Genomic DNA, 25,052 nt, shown 5'->3' with positions numbered 1-25,052 from the left:
AGGAGCAGCGCTCCGAAAGCTAGTGACATCGAAACAAACCTGTTGGACTTTAACCTGGTGTTGTAAGACTTCGTACTGTTTCTTATTTAAGGAATGATATAAATGTGTTAGAAGCTGTTCAGGGAAGGTTTATTAGACTAATCCCAGGAATGGGTGGATTTTTTTGTGAAGAAAGGTTGGAGAGCTTAGGTTTGCATTCAATAGAGTTTTAAAAAAAAAATTTAGAGTACCCAATTCATTTTTTCCAATTAAGGGGCAATTTAGCGTGGCCAATCCAACTACCCTGCACAGCTTTGGGTTGTGGGGGAGAAACCCACGCAAACGCGGGGAGAATGTGCAAACTCCACACCGACAGTGACCCAGAGCCGGGATCGAACCTGGGACCTCGGCACCGTGAGGCAGCAGGGCTAACCACTGCGTCACGGTGCTGCCCCTCAGTCATTAGAGTTTAGTGTGGTATCAGGCGACTTGATTGAAATCTGATCCTGAGGAATATTGGCAGAGTGGATGTGGAAAGGATGTTTCTTCATGTTGAACAATCTAGAACGAGAGGTCATTGTTCAAAACTAAAGGGTTGCTCATTTAAGACAGGTGAGGAGGATTATTGTCTATCAAGAGAGTGGTGAGTCGCCGGTGACGGCGGGCGAGAGGCGGCCGCACAATGGAGGGCTCCCGTTCGGCAACGGCATTTTCGGGGCTTTAAGCCCGGTCCCAGGGTCCGCGGAGGCGGCAGAAGCAAGGAGAAGGCACGGAGGAGGCACAGTGAAGACACAGAAGGAAAAAAAGAACAAAGAAAAATGTCGAGGGTGAGCAAGGAAACGGCCGAAGAAAAAACAGCTGGAGGTCCGTCGGGGAGTGGAAAGGTCATCGCGGGGTCACCAGGAAAAATGGAGGCTGGAGCACCAGGGAAGGCCGCACTGCTTACGGCTGAAGAAATAACTAAGGTGATGGCTGCGGAATTTGAAAAGCAGTTGGCACAGATTGCGAAATGCATGGAGACGGTGAGGAAGGAGATGAGGGAGGTTTTGAGTGTCTGGTGGAGGAGGCGGTTTCCCCGGTGAGGACGGAGGTGGCGAGCGCAGTGGCGGAGGTGCGAGAGCAAGGGGAGGCGCTGAAGGAAGTGGAGGAGACGTTATTGCAGCACGGTGATCAATTTGCCTCGATGGGGAAAGAGATGCGGAAGGTGATGGATACTAACAAGGATCTGCGAGGAAAAATGGAAGACCTGGAAAACAGATCCAGGCGACAGAATTTGAGGATTGTGGGGCTGCCCGAAGGAGTTGAAGGACCGAAGCCAACTGAGTATTTTGCCGCGATGCTGGCAAAACTATTGGGTGAGGGGGAGGATCCCTCCCGATATGAACTGGATCGGGCTCATCGGTTGTGGAGGCCTGTACCAAAGGCGAGTGAGTCCATTATCTGGACCACTGGGAGCTCATCCGGGGCAGGTGTGACCTGTATAAGAAGGACGGGTTGCATCTGAACTGGAGAGGCATAAATATCCTGGCCGCGAGGTTTGCTAGTGTCACACGGGAGGGTTTAAACTAGTATGGCAAGGGGGTGGGCACGGGAGCAATAGGTCAGAAGGTGAGAGCATTGAGGGAGAACTAGGGAATAGGGACAGTGTGGCTCTGAGGCAGAGCAGACAGGGAGAAGTTGCTGAACACAGCGGGTCTGGTGGCCTGAAGTGCATATGTTTTAATGCAAGAAGTATTACGGGTAAGGCAGATGAACTTAGAGCTTGGATTAGTACTTGGAACTATGATGTTGTTGCCATTACAGAGACCTGGTTGAGGGAAGGGCAGGATTGGCAGCTAAACGTTCCAGGATTTAGATGTTTCAGGCGGGATAGAGGGGGATGTAAAAGGGGAGGCGGAGTTGCGCTACTGGTTCGGGAGAATATCACAGCTGTACTGCGAGAGGACACCTCAGAGGGCAGTGAGGCTATATGGGTAGAGATCAGGAATAAGAAGGGTGCAGTCACAATGTTGGGGGTTTACTACAGGCCTCCCAACAGCCAGCGGGAGATAGAGGAGCAGATAGGTAGACAGATTTTGGAAAAGAGTAAAAACAACAGGGTTGTGGTGATGGGAGACTTCAACTTCCCCAATATTGACTGGGACTCACTTAGTGCCAGGGGCTTAGACGGGCGGAGTTTGTAAGGAGCATCCAGGAGGGCTTCTTAAAACAATATGTAGACAGTCCAACTAGGGAAGGGGCGGTACTGGACCTGGTATTGGGGAATGAGCCCGGCCAGGTGGTAGATGTTTCAGTAGGGGAGCATTTCGGTAACAGTGACCACAATTCAGTAAGTTTTAAAGTACTGGTGGACAAGGATAAGAGTGGTCCTAGGATGAATGTGCTAAATTGGGGGAAGGCTAATTATAACAATATTAGGCGGGAACTGAAGAACATAGATTGGGGGCGGGTGTTTGAGGGCAAATCAACATCTGACATGTGGGAGGCTTTCAAGTGTCAGTTGAAAGGAATTCAGGACCGGCATGTTCCTGTGAGGAAGAAGGATAAATACGGCAATTTTCGGGAACCTTGGATGACGAGAGATATTGTAGGCCTCGTCAAAAAGAAAAAGGAGGCATTTGTCAGGGCTAAAAGGCTGGGAACAGACGAAGCCTGCGAGGAATATAAGGAAAGTAGGAAGGAACTTAAGCAAGGAGTCAGGAGGGCTAGAAGGGGTCACGAAAAGTCATTGGCAAATAGGGTTAAGGAAAATCCCAAGGCTTTTTACACGTACATAAAAAGCAAGAGGGTAGCCAGGGAAAGGGTTGGCCCACTGAAGGATAGGCAAGGGAATCTATGTGTGGAGCCAGAGGAAATGGGCGAGGTACTAAATGAATACTTTGCATCAGTATTCACCAAAGAGAAGAAATTGGTAGATGTTGAGTCTGGAGAAGGATGTGTAGATAGCCTGGGTCACATTGAGATCCAAAAAGACGAGGTGTTGGGTGTCTTAAAAAATATTAAGGTAGATAAGTCCCCAGGGCCTGATGGGATCTACCCCAGAATACTGAAGGAGGCTGGAGAGGAATTTGTGAGGCCTTGACAGAAATCTTTGGATCCTCGCTGTCTTCAGGGGATGTCCCGGAGGACTGGAGAATAGCCAATGTTGTTCCTCTGTTTAAGAAGGGTAGCAAGGATAATCCCGGGAACTACAGGCCGGTGAGCCTTACTTCAGTGGTAGGGAAATTACTGGAGAGAATTCTTCGAGACAGGATCTACTCCCATTTGGAAGCAAATGGACGTATTAGTGAGAGGCAGCACGGTTTTGTGAAGGGGAGGTCGTGTCTCACTAACTTGATAGAGTTTTTCGAGGAGGTCACTAAGATGATTGATGCAGGTAGGGCAGTGGATATTGTCTATATGGACTTCAGTAAGGCCTTTGACAAGGTCCCTCATGGTAGACTAGTACAAAAGGTGAAGTCACACGGGATCAGGGGTGAGCTGGCAAGGTGGATACAGAACTGGCTAGGCCATAGAAGGCAGAGAGTAGCAATGGAAGGATGCTTTTCTCATTGGAGGGCTGTGACCAGTGGTGTTCCACAGGAATCAGTGCTGGGACCTTTGCTGTTTGTAGTATATATAAATGATTTGGAGGAAAATGTAACTGGTCTGATTAGTAAGTTTGCAGACGACACAAAGGTTGGTGGAATTGCGGATAGCGATGAGGACTGTCGGAGGATACAGCAGGAAAAAGATTGTTTGGAGACTTGGGCGGAGAGATGGCAGATGGAGTTTAATCCGGACAATTGTGAGGTAATGCATTTTGGAAGGTCTAATGCAGGTAGGGAATATACAGTGAATGGTAGAACCCTCAAGAGTATTGAAAGTCAAAGAGATCTAGGAGTACAGGTCCACAGGTCATTGAAAGGGGCAACACAGGTGGAGAAGGTAGTCAAGAAGGCATACGGCATTCTTGCCTTCATTGGCCGGGGCATTGAGTATAAGAATTGGCAAGTCATGTTGCAGCTGTATAGAACCTTAGTTAGGCCACACTTGGAGTATAGTGTTCAATTCTGGTCACCACACTACCAGAAGGACGTGGAGGCTTTAGAGAGGGTGCAGAGGAGATTCACCAGAATGTTGCCTGGTATGGAGGGCATTAGCTATGAGGAGCGGTTGAATAAACTCGGTTTGTTTTCACTGGAACGAAGGAGGTTGAGGGGAGACCTGATAGAGGTATACAAAATTATGAGGGGCATAGACAGAGTGGATAGTCAGAGGCTTTTCCCCGGGTAGAGGGGTCAATTACTAGGGGGCATAGGTTTAAGGTGAGAGGGGCAAGTTTTAGAGTAGATGTACGAGGCAAGTTTTTTATGCAGAGGGTAGTGGGTGCCTAGAACTCGCTACCGGAGGGGGTGGTGGAAGCAGGGACGATAGTGACATTTAAGGGGCATCTTGACAAATACATGAATAGGATGTGAATAGAGGGATACGGACCCAGGAAGTGTAGAAGATTGTAGTTTAGTCGGGCAGCATGGTCGGCACGGGCTTGGAGGGCCGAAGGGCCTGTTCCTGTGCTGTACATTTCTTTGTTCTTTGAGTCGCCAAGGGCAGTGACTCTGTGCTTCTGTAGGTACAGTGTGAAGGAGAACGTCCTGAGCTGGGCCAAGCAGAAGCGGGTGGTGCAGTGGGCTGGAGCTGGTATACGTGTATACCAGGACTTTACGGTGGAGCTGGCAAGGAGGTGGGCTGCCTTCAACCGGGTGAAGAGGGCACTGTACATTAGCAAGGTGCGGTGCGGCATTGTATATCCAGCGAAGCTGAGGGTGACTTACAAGTTCAGGGACTTTTATTTTGGAACGGTGGAAGCAGCGGAGGAGTTTGCGAAAGCAGAAGGAGTGTGGCAGAACTGACAAATTGAGGAATGGCCATGTGCCGATGTAACCTCATGACTGTATTTTCTTCTTTTTTGTATCACTGCGCGCGGGTGTAGAGATTAAAGGAGCCAATGTGGTATATATTTGGACAAGGGAAGGGACGGGACTTTCAGTCGAAATGAGAGTTCTTTGGGGTGTAGGTGGATATGCGGGGTTTGTGTGCTAAAAGGGGATCTTTGGGCTTTCCTAGGGCCGGGCAAGTGGGAAAGGGACCCGGGCGGGGGCCTCCACGCTGGCCGGTTTAAGCCGGCCAGTGAACGGGAGTGAGGTGGGGGGAGGGGCTGTGGCCATCGGAGCCTGGCAGAACAGGGTCCGAGTGGTCTAGCCGGGGTGGAAAGTTGGGGGGAAGGAAACGAGGTTGGGAGGAGGAGTTTTACAAGAGGCAGTGGAGGAGCTGGAGACCTGGGGTTGGGGGGGGGGGGGGGGGGGGGGAGCTGTGTAAGATTAAGGGTGACTACAGGTAATCCCTGATTCCTTTTTGTCATTTGTTTATGTAAACATGCGTGTTGAGGTTTGGGGGTTGGTGGGCGGATGGGATCGTTGTTATTATGGGGACTGACATAGCTTGCTGATTATTGTTTATTGTTGATGGATGTAAATGTGGGAGAAAATGTGAAAATGGAGGAGAAGGAAAAAATTTTTTTTTTTAAAAAAGAGGGTGGTGAGTCTCTGGGCCTCTCTTCCTCAAAAGGCAGTGGAAGCAGGGGACGGGATTCTCCGACCCCCCGCCGTGAATCACGCACCCGCCGGCTGCCGAATTCTCCGGCGCCGGAGTTTTGGCGGGGGCGGGAATCGCGGCGCGCCGGTCGGCGGCTGCTGGCAGCGGCCCCCCCCCGGTGATTCTCTGGCCCGCGATGGGCCGAGTGGCCGCCCGTTTTCGCCGGGTCCCGCCGGCGTAAATCACAACAGGTCCTTATCGGCGGGACCTGTCTCCACGGGCTGCCTGCAGAGTCCTCAGGGGATCTGGCCCTACGGTGGCCTGGCGATCGGGGCCCACCGATCCGCGGGCAGGCCTGTGCCGTGGGGGCACTCTTTCCCTCCGCACTGGCCGCAGTCAACCTCCACCATGGTCGGTGCAGAGAAGAAACCCCCTGCGCATGCGCTGGGATGACGCCAGCACACACTAGCGCTCCCGTGCATGCGCCAACTGGCGGAGGCTCTTCAGCGCCGTTTGGCGTCGCGCGAAGCCTTTCCGCGCCGGCTGGCGCAGCGCCAAACACTCCAGTGCCAGCCCAGCCCCTGAAGGTGCGGAGGATTCCGCACCTTCGGGGCGACCCGACGCCGGAGTGGTTCACGCCGCTCCTCGGCACAGTTCGCGGTTCGCGGAGAATCCCACCCAGGGTCTTTGAGTATTTTTAAGGCAGAGCTAGATAGATTCTTGATTAACAAGGCGTCACCAGGTGTAGGTGGGAATGTGGGATTGAGGTTACAATCAGATCAGCCATGATCTTATTGAATTTCTTTTTATATTCAATTCTTATTTATTTTTTGTAAATTGTAACAATGTTGTTGCACGGCACGTTTAATCAAAGAGACCAAAGCCCATGTCATTGTCAGACTCTTCAGATTCTTCCTGTTGCTCTTTCTTTTTCTCTTCAGCAGCAACAGGGGCAGCGGCGGAAACAACTGCTGCAGCAGCTGGGGCACGATGACCAGCACCAACATTGCAGATCAGACTATTGAAAGTTTGCTCACCATTGTGTGCACATCACGACTGAAGGGGACGTTTAGACTAGAGGAGTAATGTCACCACAAAGGGGAAGTAACTTAACAAGAAAGTGCCAGCAGTAGGGAACCTTTCCACCAGCCAGTACATAAAGAATAGCTGTCCATTATTTTTCTCAATATTAGCCAATGCCTTGGCAAACAGACTAGGCCAGAAAGGCTCAATGGTCACACCAGCTGTTTTAATCAAGGCATTGAGTTTGTCTTCGGTGACGGTGACCTCGTCATCGTGCAGGATGAGCGCACTGTAGATACAGGCGAGTTCCGAGGTGAAGGCCATGGCTCCGGATCTCTGCGGGTGGGTCCGATGGTGTTCGTCACCAGGGGGAAACTCAGCCTTACCTTTGTTCAGAAGGACTGAGCACTTCCAAACTGAGCAGAGCGAGAAGGGGATGATCTTATTGAACGGCAGAGAAGGCTCGAGGGGTCAAGTGGCCTAGCCCTGCTCTTAATTTGTATGTTTGCATGCAGGAAAGAACATGGGCGGGATTCTCTGTCGGCGGGATGCTCCATTTCGCTGGCTGCGCACTCACGCCCGCGGATTTCCCGACGGCATGGGGGTGCCCACAATGGGGAACCCCATTGGCCGGCTGCCGGGAAGGAGAATCCCAGTGCCGGCGGTGGTGTGCCACATCGGAAAACGGGTGCGGCGGGATGGAGAATCCTGCCCCATATGTATGTTCGTATGTCCTTTCCTCCCCTTTGATTTCCTGCCTCTGAACCTGCGTGAAACCAGCTACATTTTTATTTTCAGGTGTGATGAAGGGTCAACTCTGTTTTTCTCCCCACAGATGCTGCCTGACCCTCTGCAGTGGTTTTCTTTTAGCTCTTTTTTATTTTAATTCCAGATTTCTAACGTCTGTAGTATTTTGCTTTTATATTCTTGTACGCGGTGCCTTGAATAAGTGACACCTTGAAGTTCTGCTCACCATTGTGTGCACATCACGACTGAAGAGGACGTTTAGACTGCAAGAGTAATGTCACCACAAAGGGGAAGTAACTTAACAAGAAAGTGCCAGCAGTAGGGAACCTTTCCACCAGCCAGTACGTAAAGAACAGCTGTCCATTATTTTTCGCAGTTTGAATTCCAATGCCACACCACACCACCATTAGCACCCCACCCCCTAATTGTCAGACGGAAACATTGGGGGTGATTTTGCACCCGTGTTCACCCTGAGTGTAAACAGCGACGCAGGCACAAGATCTCGCGAGAATCGGGAAAGGAGATTCTCTCCGGTGGGATCTGGTTTCCTCATTTTCCCCACCCCTTCGCCGGTGACGTTACGAGGCACTCATCCACAACGAGCAGGAGCCTCATTTAAAAAAGTTTAAATAAAAACGGGCCTACCCGCCACATGACCCCCCCCCCCCCTCCCCCACCCCCCTCACCTCACTGAATATTCAAACCTCGCCGATGCGATGTCACCTTGGCGAAGTTTACAGCAGTTTTATACAAATGGGATTCTGTCGAGAGGATGCTGCCATGGGCGCCAAGGTAAGCATAGCCGCCGGGGGGAGGGGGATATGCACAGGCAGTGCCCTTAAAGATGGCGCCCCGGCTGCGTTGTTGCCACCACCCCCCGGCCTCCCAAGAGTGGGGCCAGGACAGCTGGGGTTCTGTTCAAGAGCTCAATAGGGCGGTATTGAGTTCTGCCAGCATACTCTATGGTCAGACTCAGAAATTGAGGTGGTGGAGGACTGGCTACGTGCATTGTTGGGGCTCGGAGTGCATGTTTGCACCAAGGCTTAGGGTGAGGCTGGTTAAGTTGTGTGCTGGGATGTATATTGTGTTGTGGGATATATAGCAAAAAGAATTGAAGACTGTTCCAGCAGCTGCAGGAATGGGACAGCTGGAGTCCAATCACTTCAATCTGCAACAACAACTGAAGTTCATGTAGTGCCTTTTAACATAGTAAAACATCTCAAAGAATGAGACATGAGGACAGATAGTTATGGTTCACTGTGATCTCATACCTGATCACTACACTGTAACGCCTGCTGGAGGTATGTGCACACGATAAGACCACTGTGGTATTCTCTTCCCCAGCTCAGACCCTACATTCAATAGTATACTGACACTCGAGACTTCATTTTTGGACATTTTAAACAATGATGGTATGTGGAAACTCTAAACTGTCCTCACCCTGGTGAAGAGGTTGAGCTACAGCAAGGTGGCGAGATTCCGCCCCCCCCCCCCACCCTCCCGAAGCGATTACCTGGTTTCGCGGGGAGTCTCGGTAGCGGAACTGCCTTCCCCGTCTTGCAGTTGGGCCCCAACTCGCTTCTGTCGAATCATTTCGATTACTGATTCGGCTGAAAGATACAAGGGAGACAGAAATCACAATCAGACCTAAAACTGAGCCTTGCAATTTCTTCTGCTATTTTGTTCACTCGCATTTCTGGTGCTGTGGTTCATGTGTGTTAGGAGCTGGATTCACCGCTGTTGAAAGCAACACAATCACCATTTTAACTTTTGTCAAAAGAGAGGTGACATCTCTATGTACATTTATTGGCTGGATTCAAATTCATGTAATCCTTCAGTGGAACAATGGGAGATATGAATTCAGTAGATGGGTGATTTTGTATCTTATTATGGGCCAGGGTTTAGAGAACACCAAAGTATATCATGAAGTTCATCTGGCCCACAACGTTTAATAGATTTTGGTTATGGGGAGCACAAGGGCCCACTTTACAGGTGTGATGCAACAGAGATCTAAAGTATTTTTAAAACAAAACAATGTGTATTCTATGAATTCAGTTAACACTTTATAAACACACAGGAAACATCTTATCAACTACCAACACTGATCACCCCCCAAACGGATACAGTATTATATAGGTAACCCTTAGTAACTTCCTAACAACATCCATAAGCCAAAACACTTTTTAACAAAGAAGGTAGGTTTGAATTCCCCACAGAGAACAGTTATCACTCTTCAATTATCAAGTGATCTAAACACCTGGTTTACCACACAGAGAGATAGACCAATATACATCTGCTTGGTTTGAATGCAGATCTCCAACTGAAAGTGAAACTGAAACGCAGAGCCAAAAAGAGCTTCCGGCTCCAAACAAAAGTAAAAAGCAGAATCACATTCCAGTTCCACCCACATAATGACATCACTGCAACCATTTGATAAAACACACTTTTCTTAAAGGGACTCTCACATGACAATCTACCACCCTGGCTCAATATTCAACTTGATTTATTCAATGGGGCAGGGGTGGGGGTGGGGAGAAGGGGGTCAGTGGATAACGGGGCAGTTGATAGAAAGGCATATGCTTGGGTCCATGTCCCGACGAGAATTTCTACCTGGATGGTCCAATGCAGTTTTGATATTGCTGGTGTGAAAATGGAGAGTGCATCACATCCTGAGTATACGTTTGGCTCAGTTGGTAGCCCCCTCGCCTTGGAATCAGCTGGTTGTGGGTTCAAGCCTCACTCTAGCCTTTGAATTCATATTCGAGGCTATAGCAGTGCAGTTGCCTCCCTCAGGTGTTTGTGTTAAACCGCCAGGCAAGGCAATTGATTCAAGTGGATATCACAAGGGCTGGTTTAGCTCAGTGGGCTAGTCAGCTGGTTTGTGATACCAGCTTACCTGTACAGGCGCCGGAATGTGGCGACTAGGGGCTTTTTACAGTAACTTCATACTTGTGACAATAAAAGGCTATTATTATTATATCATAAAATTATTCAGATCGAGTAGTCCTCCTGCATTTAGCCTTTAACCAAAAACAGGTCAAGTGGCTGCTGATCAAATTGCCTTTATGAGCTCCTGTGATGCACAGGATGGTTACTTTTTTATCTACCTCAGCACGGTAGCATTGTGGATAGCACAATTGCTTCACAGCTCCAGGGTCCCAGGTTCGATTCCTGTCTGTGCGGAGTCTGCACACCTCCCCGTGTGTGCGTGGGTTTCCTCCGGGTGCTCCGGTTTCCTCCCACAGTCCAAGGATGTGCAGGTTAGGTGGATTGGCCATAATAAATTGCCCTCAGTGTCCAAAATTGCCCTTAGTGTTGAGTGGGGCTACTGGGTTATGGGGATAGGGTGGAGGTGTTGACCTTGGGTAGGGTGTTCTTTCCAAGAGCCAGTGCAGACTCGATGGGCCGAATGGCCTCCTTCTGCACTATAAATTCTATGAAATAGTTATTGCACATCAGACTAATTTTGTGGTTACAAGTGGTGCAATTAAAGTATCATAAAAGTTGGGCGAATGGACTTTTGTTTAGATTAAGAGGGTTCCCTGGGCAGTAGAACATTCGCGACATTGGCCGGAATTCTCTGACCATTGGGATTCTCTGTTCCTGCCGGCAGCGCACCCCGCCCACGGGTTCCCAGATGGCATGGGTTGGTGTTATAACCTGCCTACTTACGATTGGCTGGGGACTAATGACTATCCCACAATCCTATGGGAGTATGAACTTCCCCAATGAGGGGGGAGGAGAAACTCCTAGTATAAATAAGCTGGCCAGTTCAGGAACCAGCAGGAAGAAGGTAGCAAGGGAAGTTACTGCTACTGTTATGTATATATTGTTATAATAAATAAACATTATATGGCCCTTACAAAACTGGCGACGAGGATGGGATTGTCTCGGCATCGTCCGATTCGGCAGTTTGCGCCTGGTGACCCAGTATTCGTGCGGAATTTTGCTGGTGGTGCCCAATGGGTTCCTGGTGTAATCTTTCGCCAAACGGGCCCTATATCTTACCAAGTGCAAGCCCAGGGTCGTCTCCAGAGAAAACATGTAGACCACGTCCGGTCCAGAAGATCATCCCCTCAAAAGATTCCCCGCCCCCGGAGCTCATTGCAACAGCCGCAAAGACCAGAGACAAGGGACGGTAGTCCTCAAAATCTTCCACTGGTGCCTCACTCGAAGCCTGCGCAGGTCGTTACGGGACCGAATGGAGATAGAGACGCTGACATGACGGAGGTAGCAGACTCTGACTCCGAGATGGAGACACAGGATGCATCAGAGGGGGAATCCTCGGGTCCACAGGCCGTGGATGTACAACCGCGCCGTTCATCACGGAAGCGCCGGTCTCCGTCTCGTTACACGCCGCCTGATCCAGCGCCGCGTGCAAATGGCGTCCGGCCTGCGGCCAAACGAGTTCGACGCCTTCCTTCGCCAGGGTCTTCGGTGGATTCCTTGGACTTTGGGGGGGAGGGATGTTATAATCTGCCTACTTACGATTGGCTGGGGACTAATGACTATCCCACAATCCTATGGGAGTATGAACTTCCCCAATGAGGAGGGCGGAGAAACTCCTAGTATAAATAAGCTGGCCAGTTCAGGAACCAGCAGGAAGGAGAAGGTAGCAAGGGAAGTTACTGCTACTGTTATGTATGTATTGTTATAGTAAATAAACGTTATTATTTTGTATCCTTAAAACTCGTGCTGGATTCTTCATGGCCCTTACAAAAGTTGGTTTCAGTGGGAAATCCATCTTTTGGGGAAGCAGAGAATCACTCCCATTGTGTTCAGCTTAGTAAGACAATGTATTTAATGGGAGCAGCCAGGGATTGAAGCAGACAGGTGTTGAGGTTTTCAGTTTTGAAGTTTAGTTTTTAGATTGGGATGTAAAGAGACAAGACACGTGCTCGCAGTCCAGTGAGGCTAGATCTGTCTGTGGACAGACGAGCAATTTCTGGATAGACAGTCGGTCAGGATTTGACTTTGGACAGACCAGAAGCAGCTGATCTCAAGAGAGTGAGGTAAAGATTTGCTTGTGAACAGGACAGAAACAATTTCAAAGACTGGCAGTTTAAACAGAAACTTGAGACAGGCAAGAACCTGCAAGCTGGGTCCTGAAGGATATCTCTTTCTCAAAGTGGTTTATCCAAGACATCTGTTTACAGCAAGTATCCCAGAGTCTGCCAGCTGCATTTATAAATGGATTGTGACCGGAGATGGGTTTTTGTTTGAGTGGAGATAAAGATAGCAGCTAGGATTGTTTCATTGTATTGGAAAGCATTGTTTAACTGGTAATTGAAAGCTATTTGTCTTTATGATGTTAAAGTTAGTAATACTGTGTTAGCAATAACATTTGTTTTAGTATAGCATGGGCGAGATTCTCCGTAGCACGATGCCGAAATCGTGATCGTCGATCAAACAGAGAATAGATTCCAAAGCCGGAATTGGGGCCGGCGCTGGTTTGACTCCGGTCTGCCATGCTCCGCCTCCTCCAAACCAGCGTCATCGTGACGCGCGTCGTGTGCCGTTTCAACGCAGCTGGCATGTCATCGGCTGACCCACCCACAATGCTCCGCCCCGATGGGCCAAGTTCCCTATGGCGCGGGCCATGTGTGGTCCCAGCGGTTGGGAACCCGGCGTGCCGGCTGCGGACAGTGTCCAGTGCCACCACACTCGTCCGGGATCTGTGCCGCTGGCAGTGGGGGGGGGGGTTCTGCCAGGGTTGGGGGGACTGGTGGGGGGGTGGCCAGTGGGTGGGGTGTGGGGTCATGGTTGGCGGGTTAGGGTTCAAGCACAGCCAGCGCCATGTTTTACGGCGCGACCGGTGCGGGCCGTCAGCCCTGCGCATGCACAGCCTGGGATCCGGCCATTCTCCGGCCGTTTTCGGTGCGAGCCGTGGGAGTTTTATGCAGTGCCAGTGCTAGCCCCTCACCGGCACCGGAATCAGTGAGGGGTTCGCACCGATTTTCCTGTCCCACAGATTCTCTGTTAGCCTCGGGAACGGATAATCCAGCCCCATTTCTCTATTTATGTAAAATCACTCTTGGAGCAAAGTATCCTTTCCTCACAGTCTTACAAATTAAATAAAATATTGGGGTTTCTGTCTGGTATCCTAGCAACTGTTGGGGTCTGGTCCAGGATTGTAATAATATGCAAGTCTTTCTGTAGATATTATTAAAAGTAACATGGCTATAGTCCCAGGTGACGTTCCCCTTTTGGTGGTGATTTAACCTGAGGATCGCCACATCTCAGGCGAGGGGCTATGTTGAGAAGGCAAAGCCTTCACGAATAACCTCAGCCGGTATGGGAATTGAACTCATGCTGTTGGCCTCGCTCTGCATCACGAACTGAGCTACGATGAAGGTTTTGGCGCAGGAGGCGGGAGTTTCACGTGGCGCCGCTGCTAGGCCCTCGGTGACGGGTTCATGCTGATTTGCCGGTTGTGAAACACCACGGGTCCCACGGCGGCGGCGGCACTTAGCCGTAGAAACGGAGAATTCCGCCCTTTAGCTTCCATTTCACCAAGGAAACAGATGAGAAGGCATACTGCCAGACACCATCAGGGTTGAAAGGGAAGATCAGGAGTTAATGATGCGATTAAAACCAATCTTGCTGTCCCAGCTGTCATCATTCAACAAGTCAATCGTTATTCTCCGCACTGAAATTCCTTCACCTACTGCTGATCGCTGCCCTGCTCCTTTGTAAGGTGTTCTGAGATTGCTTATACATGAGGAGTGCTACACGACTGTGAGTATTGACGGGTGAGGTGAAGACGTGCCTGTGGAGCATTCTCAACATATTCCAGCTAAAATTATATCCTTTCTCTGTGATTCTTAAAAGTACTTAGACGAAATGAAAAGAAATGTACAAAACCATCATGAGCTTACGGGGGCGTTGGACATTATCAACAGTGAGGAAGTTGTCAAATTCCAAGAGGAGGTTTTCCGAGAGGGAAGCGAGTGCAGCCACAAAGCCCTCGGCATGTTCGAGCATACATTTCTGTGAAAATATCACATGATCCTGTTAAGAACATTGACAGTTGCGACAAAAGGCATATTCTAACAGAGACACAAGGCATTGGGACAAGGGAAGTACTCAGCTGAGTGGGAGTAGAACCCAGAACGCAAGCAGATCACTCATGAGGCCATGAGGGAGGTTGTGTCCCGAGGAGACACTTTCACTACTTTGATAATACTGCGCAATTTGTGAAACGGCGGCTATAATGGGGCATAAACTTGTCTTGCACAATTGCTAACGGGCTACTCATACACCATAGCAAAGATGAGTTTACAGCCCAATGTGTTTATGGGGTTTGCAAGGAATGGCCTCTTGTATCTATAGAGAATGCATAGATACTCATTACCTGTGATACATGTACATCTGTGGCCAGAGTCACAGATTTATGTGGGAGTGAGGGGCGGTGGGTTGTTACAATTTGCTTCAGCATCACTGGGCTAAACAAACAAACATAAAAATTGGGAGGAATAGGTCATTTGGCTCATTGAGTCCTCCTGCCTCTCAATAATATCATGGCAGTTTTGATTGTGGCTTCAACGCCACTTTCCTGCCTTCCACTTTGACTACCTTGTCAGTCAGGAGTCTATCTACCACTGCCTCAAAAATATTCATCAACACGGGCTGAGATTTTCCAACCCTCTCCCATTCAGCAGATACAGCGAGCCATTGAAATCTCTGCTCACATCGGCGGGACCAGAAGATGCCACCCAGACGTGAGGGGTTAGGATCCAGCCCCTACCTCTAACAATCTCCGGGGAAGAGAGTTCCACATACTCCCGGAAGGGAGACAGAAAATCAACGAGGATACCCATTCCTGATCAATATTGAGTGGCCCATGGAAGGGGAATGTGTGGGTGCCAGGCGACAATAGAATCAGGCTTGGCAGTGGTGCCTTCCAAAGTTGAGCAGCACACCACCGTGCCATGTCTATATTCACGCGTAAAGAATGGTGAGGTGGACCCGCAGCGCCCGTGGAATTTACCTCGGCAAGACTTGGCATTGCCATTCAAAGGGGGGAGAAAAAAAAACAGGCGACAAAATTCCTCAACTTGCTCTGCATTTTGTTCTAAATTGAAGATACTGGCCGGGAAGTTGCCAAGCTGCTCCTCAGCTGACATTAGTTCACAGTAATTACTGAAATTTTCATAAAACAGGTTAACAGATCTCCAATGATGTTCATAATCATAAAATCCCTACAGTGCAGAAAGGAGGCCATTCAGCCCATCGAGCCTGCACCGACCCTTCGATTGAGCACTGCACAGATGTCCATTCCCTTGCCCACCCCGCCCTATCCCCGTAACCCAACTTGCACATCAGTGGACTCCAAGGGGCAATTTATCATGGCTCATCCATGATTAGGGAGGGGGGGTGGGTCCCCACTCTGCTTCACTTCCTTCCACCTTCTCTCTCCTTTGCTTTTTTTTTTTGACAGCACAATTTGAATATTTTATTGAAAATTTTTGGTCAACCAACACAGTACATTGTGCATCCTTTACACAATATTATAACAACACAAATAACAATGACCTATTTTATAAACAGAAAATGAATAAATAATAAATAACAAAAATGAAAACTAACCCTAATTGGCAACTGCCTTATCACAAGTAACACTCTCCAAAAATATAATTTAACAGTCCAATATATAATTATCTGTAGCAACGACCTATACATATTATACAGTATATATTAACAACCCTGAGAGTCCTTCTGGTTCCTCCAACCCCCACCCCCCCCCCCCCCACCCCCCACCGATCCTGGGCTGCTGCTGCCGCCTTCTTTTTTCCATTCCATCTATCTTTCTGCGAGGTATTCGACGAACGGTTGCCACCGCCTGGTGAACCCTTGAGCCGACCCCCTTAGGACGAACTTAATCCGCTCTAGCTTTATAAACCCTGCCATGTAATTTATCCAGGTCTCCACCCCCGGGGGCTTGGCTTCTTTCCACATTAGCAATATCCTACGCCGGGCTACTAGGGACGCAAAGGCCAAAACATCGGCCTCTCTCGCCTCCTGCACGCCCGGCTCTTGTGCAACCCCAAATATAGCCAACCCCCAGCTTGGTTCGACCCGGACCCCTACTACTTTTGAAAGCACCTTTGTCACCCCCATCCAAAACCCCTGTAGTGCCGGGCATGACCAAAACATATGGGTATGATTCGCTGGGCTTCTCGAGCACCTCGCACACCTATCCTCCACCCCAAAACAATTTACTGAGCCGTGCTCCAGTCATATGCGCCCTGTGTAATACCTTAAACTGAATCAGGCTTAGCCTGGCACACGAGGACGACGAGTTTACCCTGCTTAGGGCATCTGCCCACAGCCCCTCCTCGATCTCCTCCCCAAGCTCTTCTTCCCATTTCCCTTTTAGTTCATCTACCATAGTCTCCCCTTCGTCCCTCATTTCCCTATATATATCTGACACCTTACCATCCCCCACCCATGTCTTTGAGATCACTCTGTCCTGCACCTCTTGTGTCGGGAGCTGCGGGAATTCCCTCACCTGTTGCCTCGCAAAAGCCCTCAGTTGCATATACCTGAATGCATTCCCTTGGGGCAACCCATATTTCTCGGTCAGCGCTCCCAGACTCGCGAACTTCCCACCCACAAACAGATCTTTCAGTTGCGTTATTCCTGCTCTTAGCCACATTCCATATTCCCCCATCCATTCCCCCCGGGCAAACCTATGGTTGTTTCTTATCGGGGACCCCCCCCAAGGCTCCAGTCTTTCCCCTATGCCGTCTCCACTGTCCCCAAATCTTCAGTGTAGCCACCACCACCGGGCTTGTGGTGTAGTTCCTTGGTGAGAACGGCAATGGGGCTGTCACCATAGCCTGTAGGCTAGTCCCCCTACAGGACGCCCTCTCTAATCGCTTCCACGCCGCTCCCTCCTCCTCTCCCATCCACTTACTCACCATTGAAATATTAGCGGCCCAATAATACTCACTTAGGCTCGATAGTGCCAGCCCCCCCCTATCCCTGCTGTGCTGTAAGAATCCCTTCCTCACTCTCGAGGTCTTCCCGGCCCACACAAAACCCATGATGCTCTTTTCGATCCTTTTAAAAAAAGCCTTCGTGATCACCACCGGGAGGCACTGAAACACAAAGAGGAATCTCGGGAGGACCACCATCTTAACCGCCTGCACCCTCCCTGCCAGTGACAGGGATACCATATCCCATCTCTTGAAATCCTCCTCCATCTGTTCCACCAACCGCGTTAAATTTAACCTATGCAATGTGCCCTAATTCTTGGCTATCTGGATCCCCAGGTAACGAAAGTCCCTTGTTACCTTCCTCAACGGTAGGTCCTCTATTTCTCTACTCTGCTCCCCTGGATGCACCACAAACAACTCACTTTTCCCCATGTTCAATTTATACCCTGAAAAATCCCCAAACTCCCCAAGTATCCGCATTATTTCTGGCATCCCCTCCGCCGGGTCTGCCACATATAGTAACAAATCGTCCGCATACAAAGATACTCGGTGTTCTTCTCCTCCTCTAAGTACTCCCCTCCACTTCTTGGAACCCCTCAACGCTATCGCCAGGGGCTCAATCGCCAGTGCAAACAATAATGGGGACAGATGGCATCCCTGCCTTGTCCCTCTATGGAGCCGAAAATATGCAGATCCCCGTCCATTCGTGACCACGCTCGCCATCGGGGCCCTATACAACAGCTACACCTATCTAACATACCCCGCTCCAAAACCAAATCTCCTCAACATCTCCCACAAATAATCCCACTCCACTCTATCAAATGCTTTCTCGGCATCCATCGCCACTACTATCTCCGTTTCCCCCTCTGGTGGGGGCATCATCATTACCCCTAACAGCCTCCGTATATTCGTGTTCAGCTGTCTCCCCTTCACAAACCCAGTTTGGTCCTCGTGGACCACCCCCGGGACACATTCCTCTATTCTCATTGCCATTACCTTGGCCAGGATCTTGACATCTACATTTAGGAGGGAAATAGGTCTATAGGACCCGCATTGTAGCGGGTCCTTTTCCTTCTTTAAGAGAAGCGATATCGTTGCTTCAGACATAGTCGGGGGCAGTTGTCCCCTTTCCTTTGCCTCATTAAATGTCCTCGTCAATACCGGGGCGAGCAAGTCCACATATTTTCTATAGAATTCGACTGGGAATCCATCCGGTCCCAGGGCCTTTCCCGCCTGCATGCTCCTAATTCCTTTCACCACTTCTTCTACCTCGATCTGTGCTCCCAGTCCCACCCTTTCCTGCTCTTCCACCTTGGGAAATTTCAGCCGATCCAAGAAGCCCATCATTCTCTCCCTCCCATCCGGGGGTTGAGCTTCATATAATTTTTTATAAAATGTCTTGAACACTCCATTCACTCTCTCCGCTCCCCGCTCCATCTCTCCTTCCTCATCCCTCACTCCCCCTATTTCCCTCGCTGCTCCCCTTTTCCTCAATTGGTGTGCCAGCAACCTGCTCGCCTTCTCCCCATATTCGTACTGAACACCCTGTGCCTTCCTCCATTGTGCCTCTGCAGTGCCCGTAGTCAGCAAGACAAATTCTACATGTAGCCTTTGCCTTTCCCTGTACAGTCCCTCCTCCGGTGCTTCCGCATATTGTCTGTCCACCCTCAAAAGTTCTTGCAGCAACCGCTCCCATTCCTTACTCTCCTGCTTCCCTTTATGTACCCTTATTGATATCAGCTCCCCTCTAACCACCGCCTTCAGCGCCTCCCAGACCACTCCCACCTGGACCTCCCCATTATCATTGAGTTCCAAGTACTTTTCAATGCGCCCCCTCACCCTTAAGACACCCCCCCTCATCTGCCATTAGTCCCATGTCCATTCTCCAGGGTGGGCGCCCTCCTGTTTCCTCCCCTATCTCCAAGTCTACCCAGTGTGGAGCGTGATCCGAAATGGCTATAGCCGTATACTCCGTTCCCCTCACCTTCGGGATCAACGCCCTTCCCAGCACTCCTAGGTCTGCTAAATCTCCACGGGTCTACACCTCCCATCTGCTCCATAAAATCTTTAAGTACCTTGGCTGCTGCCGGCCTCCTTCCAGTCCTGGACTTCGACCTATCCAGCCCTGGTTCCAACACCGTATTAAAATCTCCCCCCATTATCAGCTTTCCCATCTCTAGGTCCGGAATGCGTCCTAGCATCCGCCTCATAAAATTGGCATCATCCCAGTTCGGGGCATATACGTTTACCAAAACCACCGTCTCCCCCTGTAGTTTGCCTTTCACCATCACGTATCTGCCCCCGTTATCCGCCACTATAGTCTTTGCCTCGAACATTACCCGCTTCCCCACTAATATAGCCACCCCCCTGTTTTTCGCATCTAGCCCCGAGTGGAAAACCTGCCCCACCCATCCTTTGCGTAGCCTAACCTGGTCTATCAGTTTCAGGTGCGTTTCCTGTAACATAACCACATCTGCCTTAAGTTTCTTAAGGTGTGCGAGTACCCGTGCCCTCTTTATCGGCCCGTTCAGCCCTCTCACGTTCCACGTGATCAGCCGGGTTGGGGGGCTTCCTACCCCCCCCCCCCTTGTCGATTAGCCATCCCCTTTTTCCAGCTCCTCACCCGGTTCCCACGCAGCTGTATCTCCCCCAGGCGGTGCCCCCCCCCGCCCATCCCCTCCCATACCAGCTCCCCCTCTCCCCAGCAGCAGCAACCCAGTAATTCCCCCCTCCCACCCCCCCCCCCCCGCTAGATCCCCCGCTAGCGTAATTACTCCCCCCATGTTGCTCCCAGAAGTCAGCAAACTCTGGCCGACCTCGGCTTCCCCCCGTGACCTTGGCTCGCACCGTGCGACGCCCCCTCCTTCCTGCTTCTCTATTCCCGCCATGATTATCATAGCGCGGGAACCAAGCCCGCGCTTCTCCCTTGGCCCCGCCCCCAATAGCCAACGCCCCATCTCCTCCACCACCCCTCCTCCCCCCATCACCACCTGTGGAAGAGAGAAAAGTTACCACATCGCAGGATTAGTACATAAAACTCCTCTTTCCCCCCTTTCTAACCCCCCTCTTCGCCCCCCACATTCGCCCCACCACTTTGTTCAAACGTTCTTTTTAATAACCCGCTCATTCCAGTTTTTCTTCCACAATAAAAGTCCACGCTTCATCCGCCGTCTCAAAGTAGTGGTGCCTTCCTCGATATGTGACCCACAGTCTTGCCGGTTGCAGCATTCCAAATTTTATCTTCTTTTTATGAAGCACCGCCTTGGCCCGGTTAAAGCTCGCCCTCCTTCCGCCACCTCCGCACTCCAGTCTTGATAAACGCGGATCACCGCGTTCTCCCATTTACTGCTCCGAGTTTTCTTTGCCCATCTAAGGACCATTTCTTTATCCTTAAAACGGAGGAATCTCACCACTATGGCTCTGGGAATTTCTCCTGCTCTCGGTCCTCGCACCATCACTCGGTATGCTCCCTCCACCTCCAACGGACCCGCCGGGGCCTCCGCTCCCATTAACGAGTGCAGCATCGTGCTCACATATGCCCCGACGTCCGCTCCCTCCACACCTTCAGGAAGACCAAGAATCCTCAGGTTGTTCCTCCTTGCATTGTTCTCCAGTGCCTCCAACCTTTCCACACATCGTTTCTGATGTGCCTCATGCATCTCCGTCTTCACCACCAGGCCCTGTATGTCGTCCTCATTCTCGGCTGCCTTTGCCTTCACGACCCGAAGCTCCCGCTCCTGGGTCTTCTGTTCTTCCTTTAGCCCTTCGATCGCCTGTAGTATCGGGGCCAACAGCTCTTTCTTCATTTCCTTTTTGAGCTCTTCCACACAGCATTTCAAGAACTCTTGTTGTTCAGGGCCCCATGTTAAACTGCCACCTTCCGACGCCATCTTGGTTTTTGCTTGCCTTCCTTGCCGCTGTTCTAAAGGATCCACTGCAATCCGGCCACTTTCTCCTCCTTTTTTCATCCGTATCCAGGGGGGATTCCCTTCTGGTTTACCGCACAGTGTTTTTAGCCGTCAAAATTGCCGTTGGGGCTCCTATCAAGAGCCCAAAAGTCCGTTTCACCGGGAGCTGCCGAAACGTGCGACTCAGCTGGTCATCGCCGCACCCGGAAGTCCTCTCTCTCCTTTGCTATTTCCCCCTTTGCTTTGCTTCCCCTGTACTCCTTCCCTTTTGTCCGCATTCTGACCACATGTCCTCCCTCTGCTAAGCTTCCTTCTCCGTTCCAGCCTACCTGTAGGTTGGTTATGCCTGAGACAGTGGGGATTGGGTAAGGCCCTGCACTTAAAGCTTCATTGTGATGTTTGATTGGTGTGTGCAGCTTGCCTGCTTATTGTAAATGAGGCACGAGGCCCAGCTTCAGTCAGGTCTCAATAATCATTGGGGATTGACCGGAGCGGGGAGCAATCTCTTCATTGCTTAGCTGCCTGTTTCGGGCACATGTCCAATTGTTTGACGGTTATCAGTCGTTAGAATCTTTACATTGTTTATTAGTTTTTACTGAGTTTTCAGCCATTGTGGATCTGCTACCAGGAACTCACTTCCCAAAATCCCAACATCTTGATCCCTCACTTTCATTCTTTGGAAGATATTACCAGGCTTTCACCATAGCCCTCTCATTGGAACACTGGTTGTTACAGAGAAATGGTTTCATGGGTGTCAGTAGCCCCCTGTGAGCTCACCCGGCATCACGTCACGGCAGCTACAACAGTGAAGGGCAAGTCAAACTGAACCACAACTGATTGCACACTCGCATAACCTCCAGCGCAGATGAGAGTGAGAGATTTGGCTGATCTTTATCGCATCCTACCTTGCCTGGAACTGAGGCCAATTATAACATCACAATTGTTTCTGCAGCTGAGACCCAGGGCTTTATTTTGATCTGGTGTTAGAAGCCCAATGCCCAGATAATTTCTTGAGTCTCAACCCCATGCTGTAATTACTCACGTTCGCTGCCCAATTACTGGCGCTGAGTGTTACTCGGAGGTGGGAGTTGCCTCCGGAGCATGATTGTCAAAGGTAGATGGCAGCCATGCTGGCGCCGCCGCTGCTTTATGGAAGAGAGGAGGCGGCACCTTGAACATACCATCAACCTCAATACTCGCAATGGGTCCAAAGAGCCAAATTGAAAGCAAGGCACAGGATCCAACGCAAAGTTAATCAGGTGCCAATTTTTCCACCATAAAAATAGCCTTTAATAATGCCCACATTTTGAAAGGGTGCCCCAATCTCCAAGCGTATTTGAGGGTCCTCTACATCTCCCATCCATGAACAATGCCATGTGTGCAAACATGGGCATTACACCCCTAAGTGAACACACCCAACTATGGGGTTGTTGAGGCCCCTCCCCCCTGCCCATTCAGGCTTCCCCCCTCCCTTTCAGACCCCCATCTTTCAGGACCCAACCTTTATACCCCCTTCATACCCCTCTTCATAACCCCTCTTTCATGGGCATGGCCCCCTATTGCCTTGACCCTCGGCAGTGCCAACACAGCTTCGGGCACCAGGTTAGTATTGCCAGGGTACCAGAAGGAATGCCAGGGCACCTACCTGCCCTGTATATGACCATCCCGGGGGCTCCAATGGCCTCCAAGACCATCAGGCCTGTCCTCTGCTTGTGGAGACCAGTACTAATTAGCACCCAGTTGCCGCCTCCCCAGTACGGCTGGTAATTTCCGGGTGCCAGGAGAACGCAGCCTCAAATAGGTCACGCATATTTAAATGAGTCTGATGCTCATTTAAATATGATTCTCTGGATCATGTCCAGTGAGTGCGTGATCCAGATCGCTCTGGGCATCGCGGGTCGGGTGATCTCCGCCTGGCACAAAGCCCGATTTGGGCTTCTCCCGCGATGCTCCCGATGCAGCGAGATCGGCACCAGCGCAATGGGGCGGATTTATGCCTATTGAGTGGAGGGGATTATCTGATATTGGGAATTTTTCCTTCTTTTCTTACCTTTAGGTCCTCTGCATTGCTGTTGACCTCTGCCGCCTCAGCTTCCTGCCTTTTTTCCTCCTCTTTGCACAGACCCTCCAGCAACTCCAGGTTTTCAGGAAGACCCAAAGTCGGGCGCAACCTGCGTTTGTTTTCAGTCTAATGAAAAGAAATAGAACAAGGGAAAATAAGTACTATATAATGAACACGGGGCATGTTCCATTATTCCATTTGTAATGCATTATCCTTGTTTGATGCGCTGACCAAAGAAAGTGAAATTAAACCTGTCCCCGACCACCCAGAGAGTTCCAGTGGCCTCTTGGACCCCACCCCCCACCCCCCACAAGGAGCTTGGGTTTACAGCCCCTCCTACTGGTGGATTCTTCCGATCCCACCAAAGCCAACAGGGATTCGAATGGATCGCCGCATCCACTGTGCAAAACTCTATGTTGGGCATCTTGAAGAGTTGAGGGCTAATGAGCAAATTTTCGTACACCTTGCAAGCTACAGCCTTCTTCAAAACTGTGCCAGGAGATTTTTTTTTTTAAGGTGGACGAGGCCCCAGTTTAACATCTCATCCAAAACATGGCGCCTCTGATAGTGCAGCTCTCGCTCAGGAACTGCACAGGATGTTCAATCCACTCTGTGTGAGAATGGATTTGGAGGCAAGGACTGGGGTGGATAACAGCCCTCCAGGGGCAGCCAGACTGAGAAGCATGACTGCAAAACACAATCGAGCATCGGCAATAGACGAGAGGTGGCAATGCTCCTTATTCTTGATGCATATAGATCTTTTTCTGTTTTGCTCTTGTACCTTAATGTTCTCCAGTTGCTGTAGTTTCTTCCTGAATGTGGAACGTTTTTCTGCTAAGGCCTTTGAGATAAAATCCATTTGCTTCTTGAGAACGTCGTTGATCAGGAAAGGAGGTATAGAGGCAGCCAACGTCTCAAATGCCTTCAACTGCTCTCTGAACTCTGAAAGAATAATAATTTTCTGTAGAGACTAATGGAGAGGTTGTAATGTCTGTTGTGGTGAAAAAGGAAACCTTATTGTAGTTATCAAAATTGGAAGGGATGGAACTGAATCCAAACAAATTGTTAGATTATCACAAATTGTGCAATTAAGGGCCATGAACTCAAGTTTAGATGGTGATGTTTTGGTGGCTCACCCCCAGAACTGTTCATACCATTTTTCAAGGGTTTCCATGGTTCATCTGCCAAAGATATGGACGATGAGTGTGAGAGATTCAGTCTGTTCACCTTTTTTAAAAAATATAGAGTACCCAATTTTTTTTCCAAGGGGCAATTTAGCATGGCCAATCCACCTAGCCTGCACATCTTTGGGTTGTGGGGGTGAGATCCACGCAGACACGGGGAGAATGTGCAAACTCCACAAGGACAGTGACCCAGGGCTGGGATCGAACCCGGGTCCTCGGCGCTGTGAGGCAGCCGTGCTAACCACTGTGCCGCCGTGCTGCTTTAGTCTGTTCATCGTTAACTATTTTAGAATGGAGGTGAGTAATACTGGTGGACCCAAGAGTGGAAATTTGGAGGATTCCAGAGGCAGTGATGGGAAAGCGGGAAGGGATACCATTGCAGCTGCCTCGCTGGATACTGCAGGACAGGTTAGACTGGAGTCAGCTGACGGTGCACCCAGCTGGATGACAGCGGATAGGCTTTGGAGGAAGGGGATGTGTGTAACCTTGTCAAAGGCTGCGGGCATTACAAAAAAGGATCAGGATGTCGAGCAGCATCTGTGGAGAGAAACGAAACAGCACAAATCTTTCAGCCATTTCTGCTGGTGCGATCTTCTGGTCCCGCCGACGGCACATTCCCCCGTCGTGGGTGTCC

General features: G+C 50.2%; 1 protein-coding gene across 2 annotated transcripts in view; it reads right to left on the bottom strand.

The window, feature by feature from the left end:
- ccdc180 (coiled-coil domain containing 180) overlaps positions 1-25,052 on the bottom strand; it is a 216,211-nt gene that overhangs the window by 8,689 nt on the left and 182,470 nt on the right. For both annotated transcript variants that reach the window (XM_072488692.1, XM_072488691.1), the window contains exons 35-38: positions 24,016-24,176; positions 23,223-23,360; positions 14,202-14,313; positions 8,837-8,933 (exon numbers count right to left, since the gene is read on the bottom strand). In XM_072488692.1, coding sequence (XP_072344793.1) covers positions 8,837-8,933; positions 14,202-14,313; positions 23,223-23,360; positions 24,016-24,176 — 508 coding nt within the window. The remainder of the gene's footprint in view (positions 1-8,836; positions 8,934-14,201; positions 14,314-23,222; positions 23,361-24,015; positions 24,177-25,052) is intronic.

Source organism: Scyliorhinus torazame, chromosome 22 (assembly GCF_047496885.1).
Source record: "Scyliorhinus torazame isolate Kashiwa2021f chromosome 22, sScyTor2.1, whole genome shotgun sequence".
Classification (NCBI taxonomy): Eukaryota; Metazoa; Chordata; class Chondrichthyes; order Carcharhiniformes; family Scyliorhinidae; genus Scyliorhinus; species Scyliorhinus torazame.
Note: the sequence above shows the minus strand (reverse complement) of the source record. Positions and strands in the feature narration are given on the sequence as shown.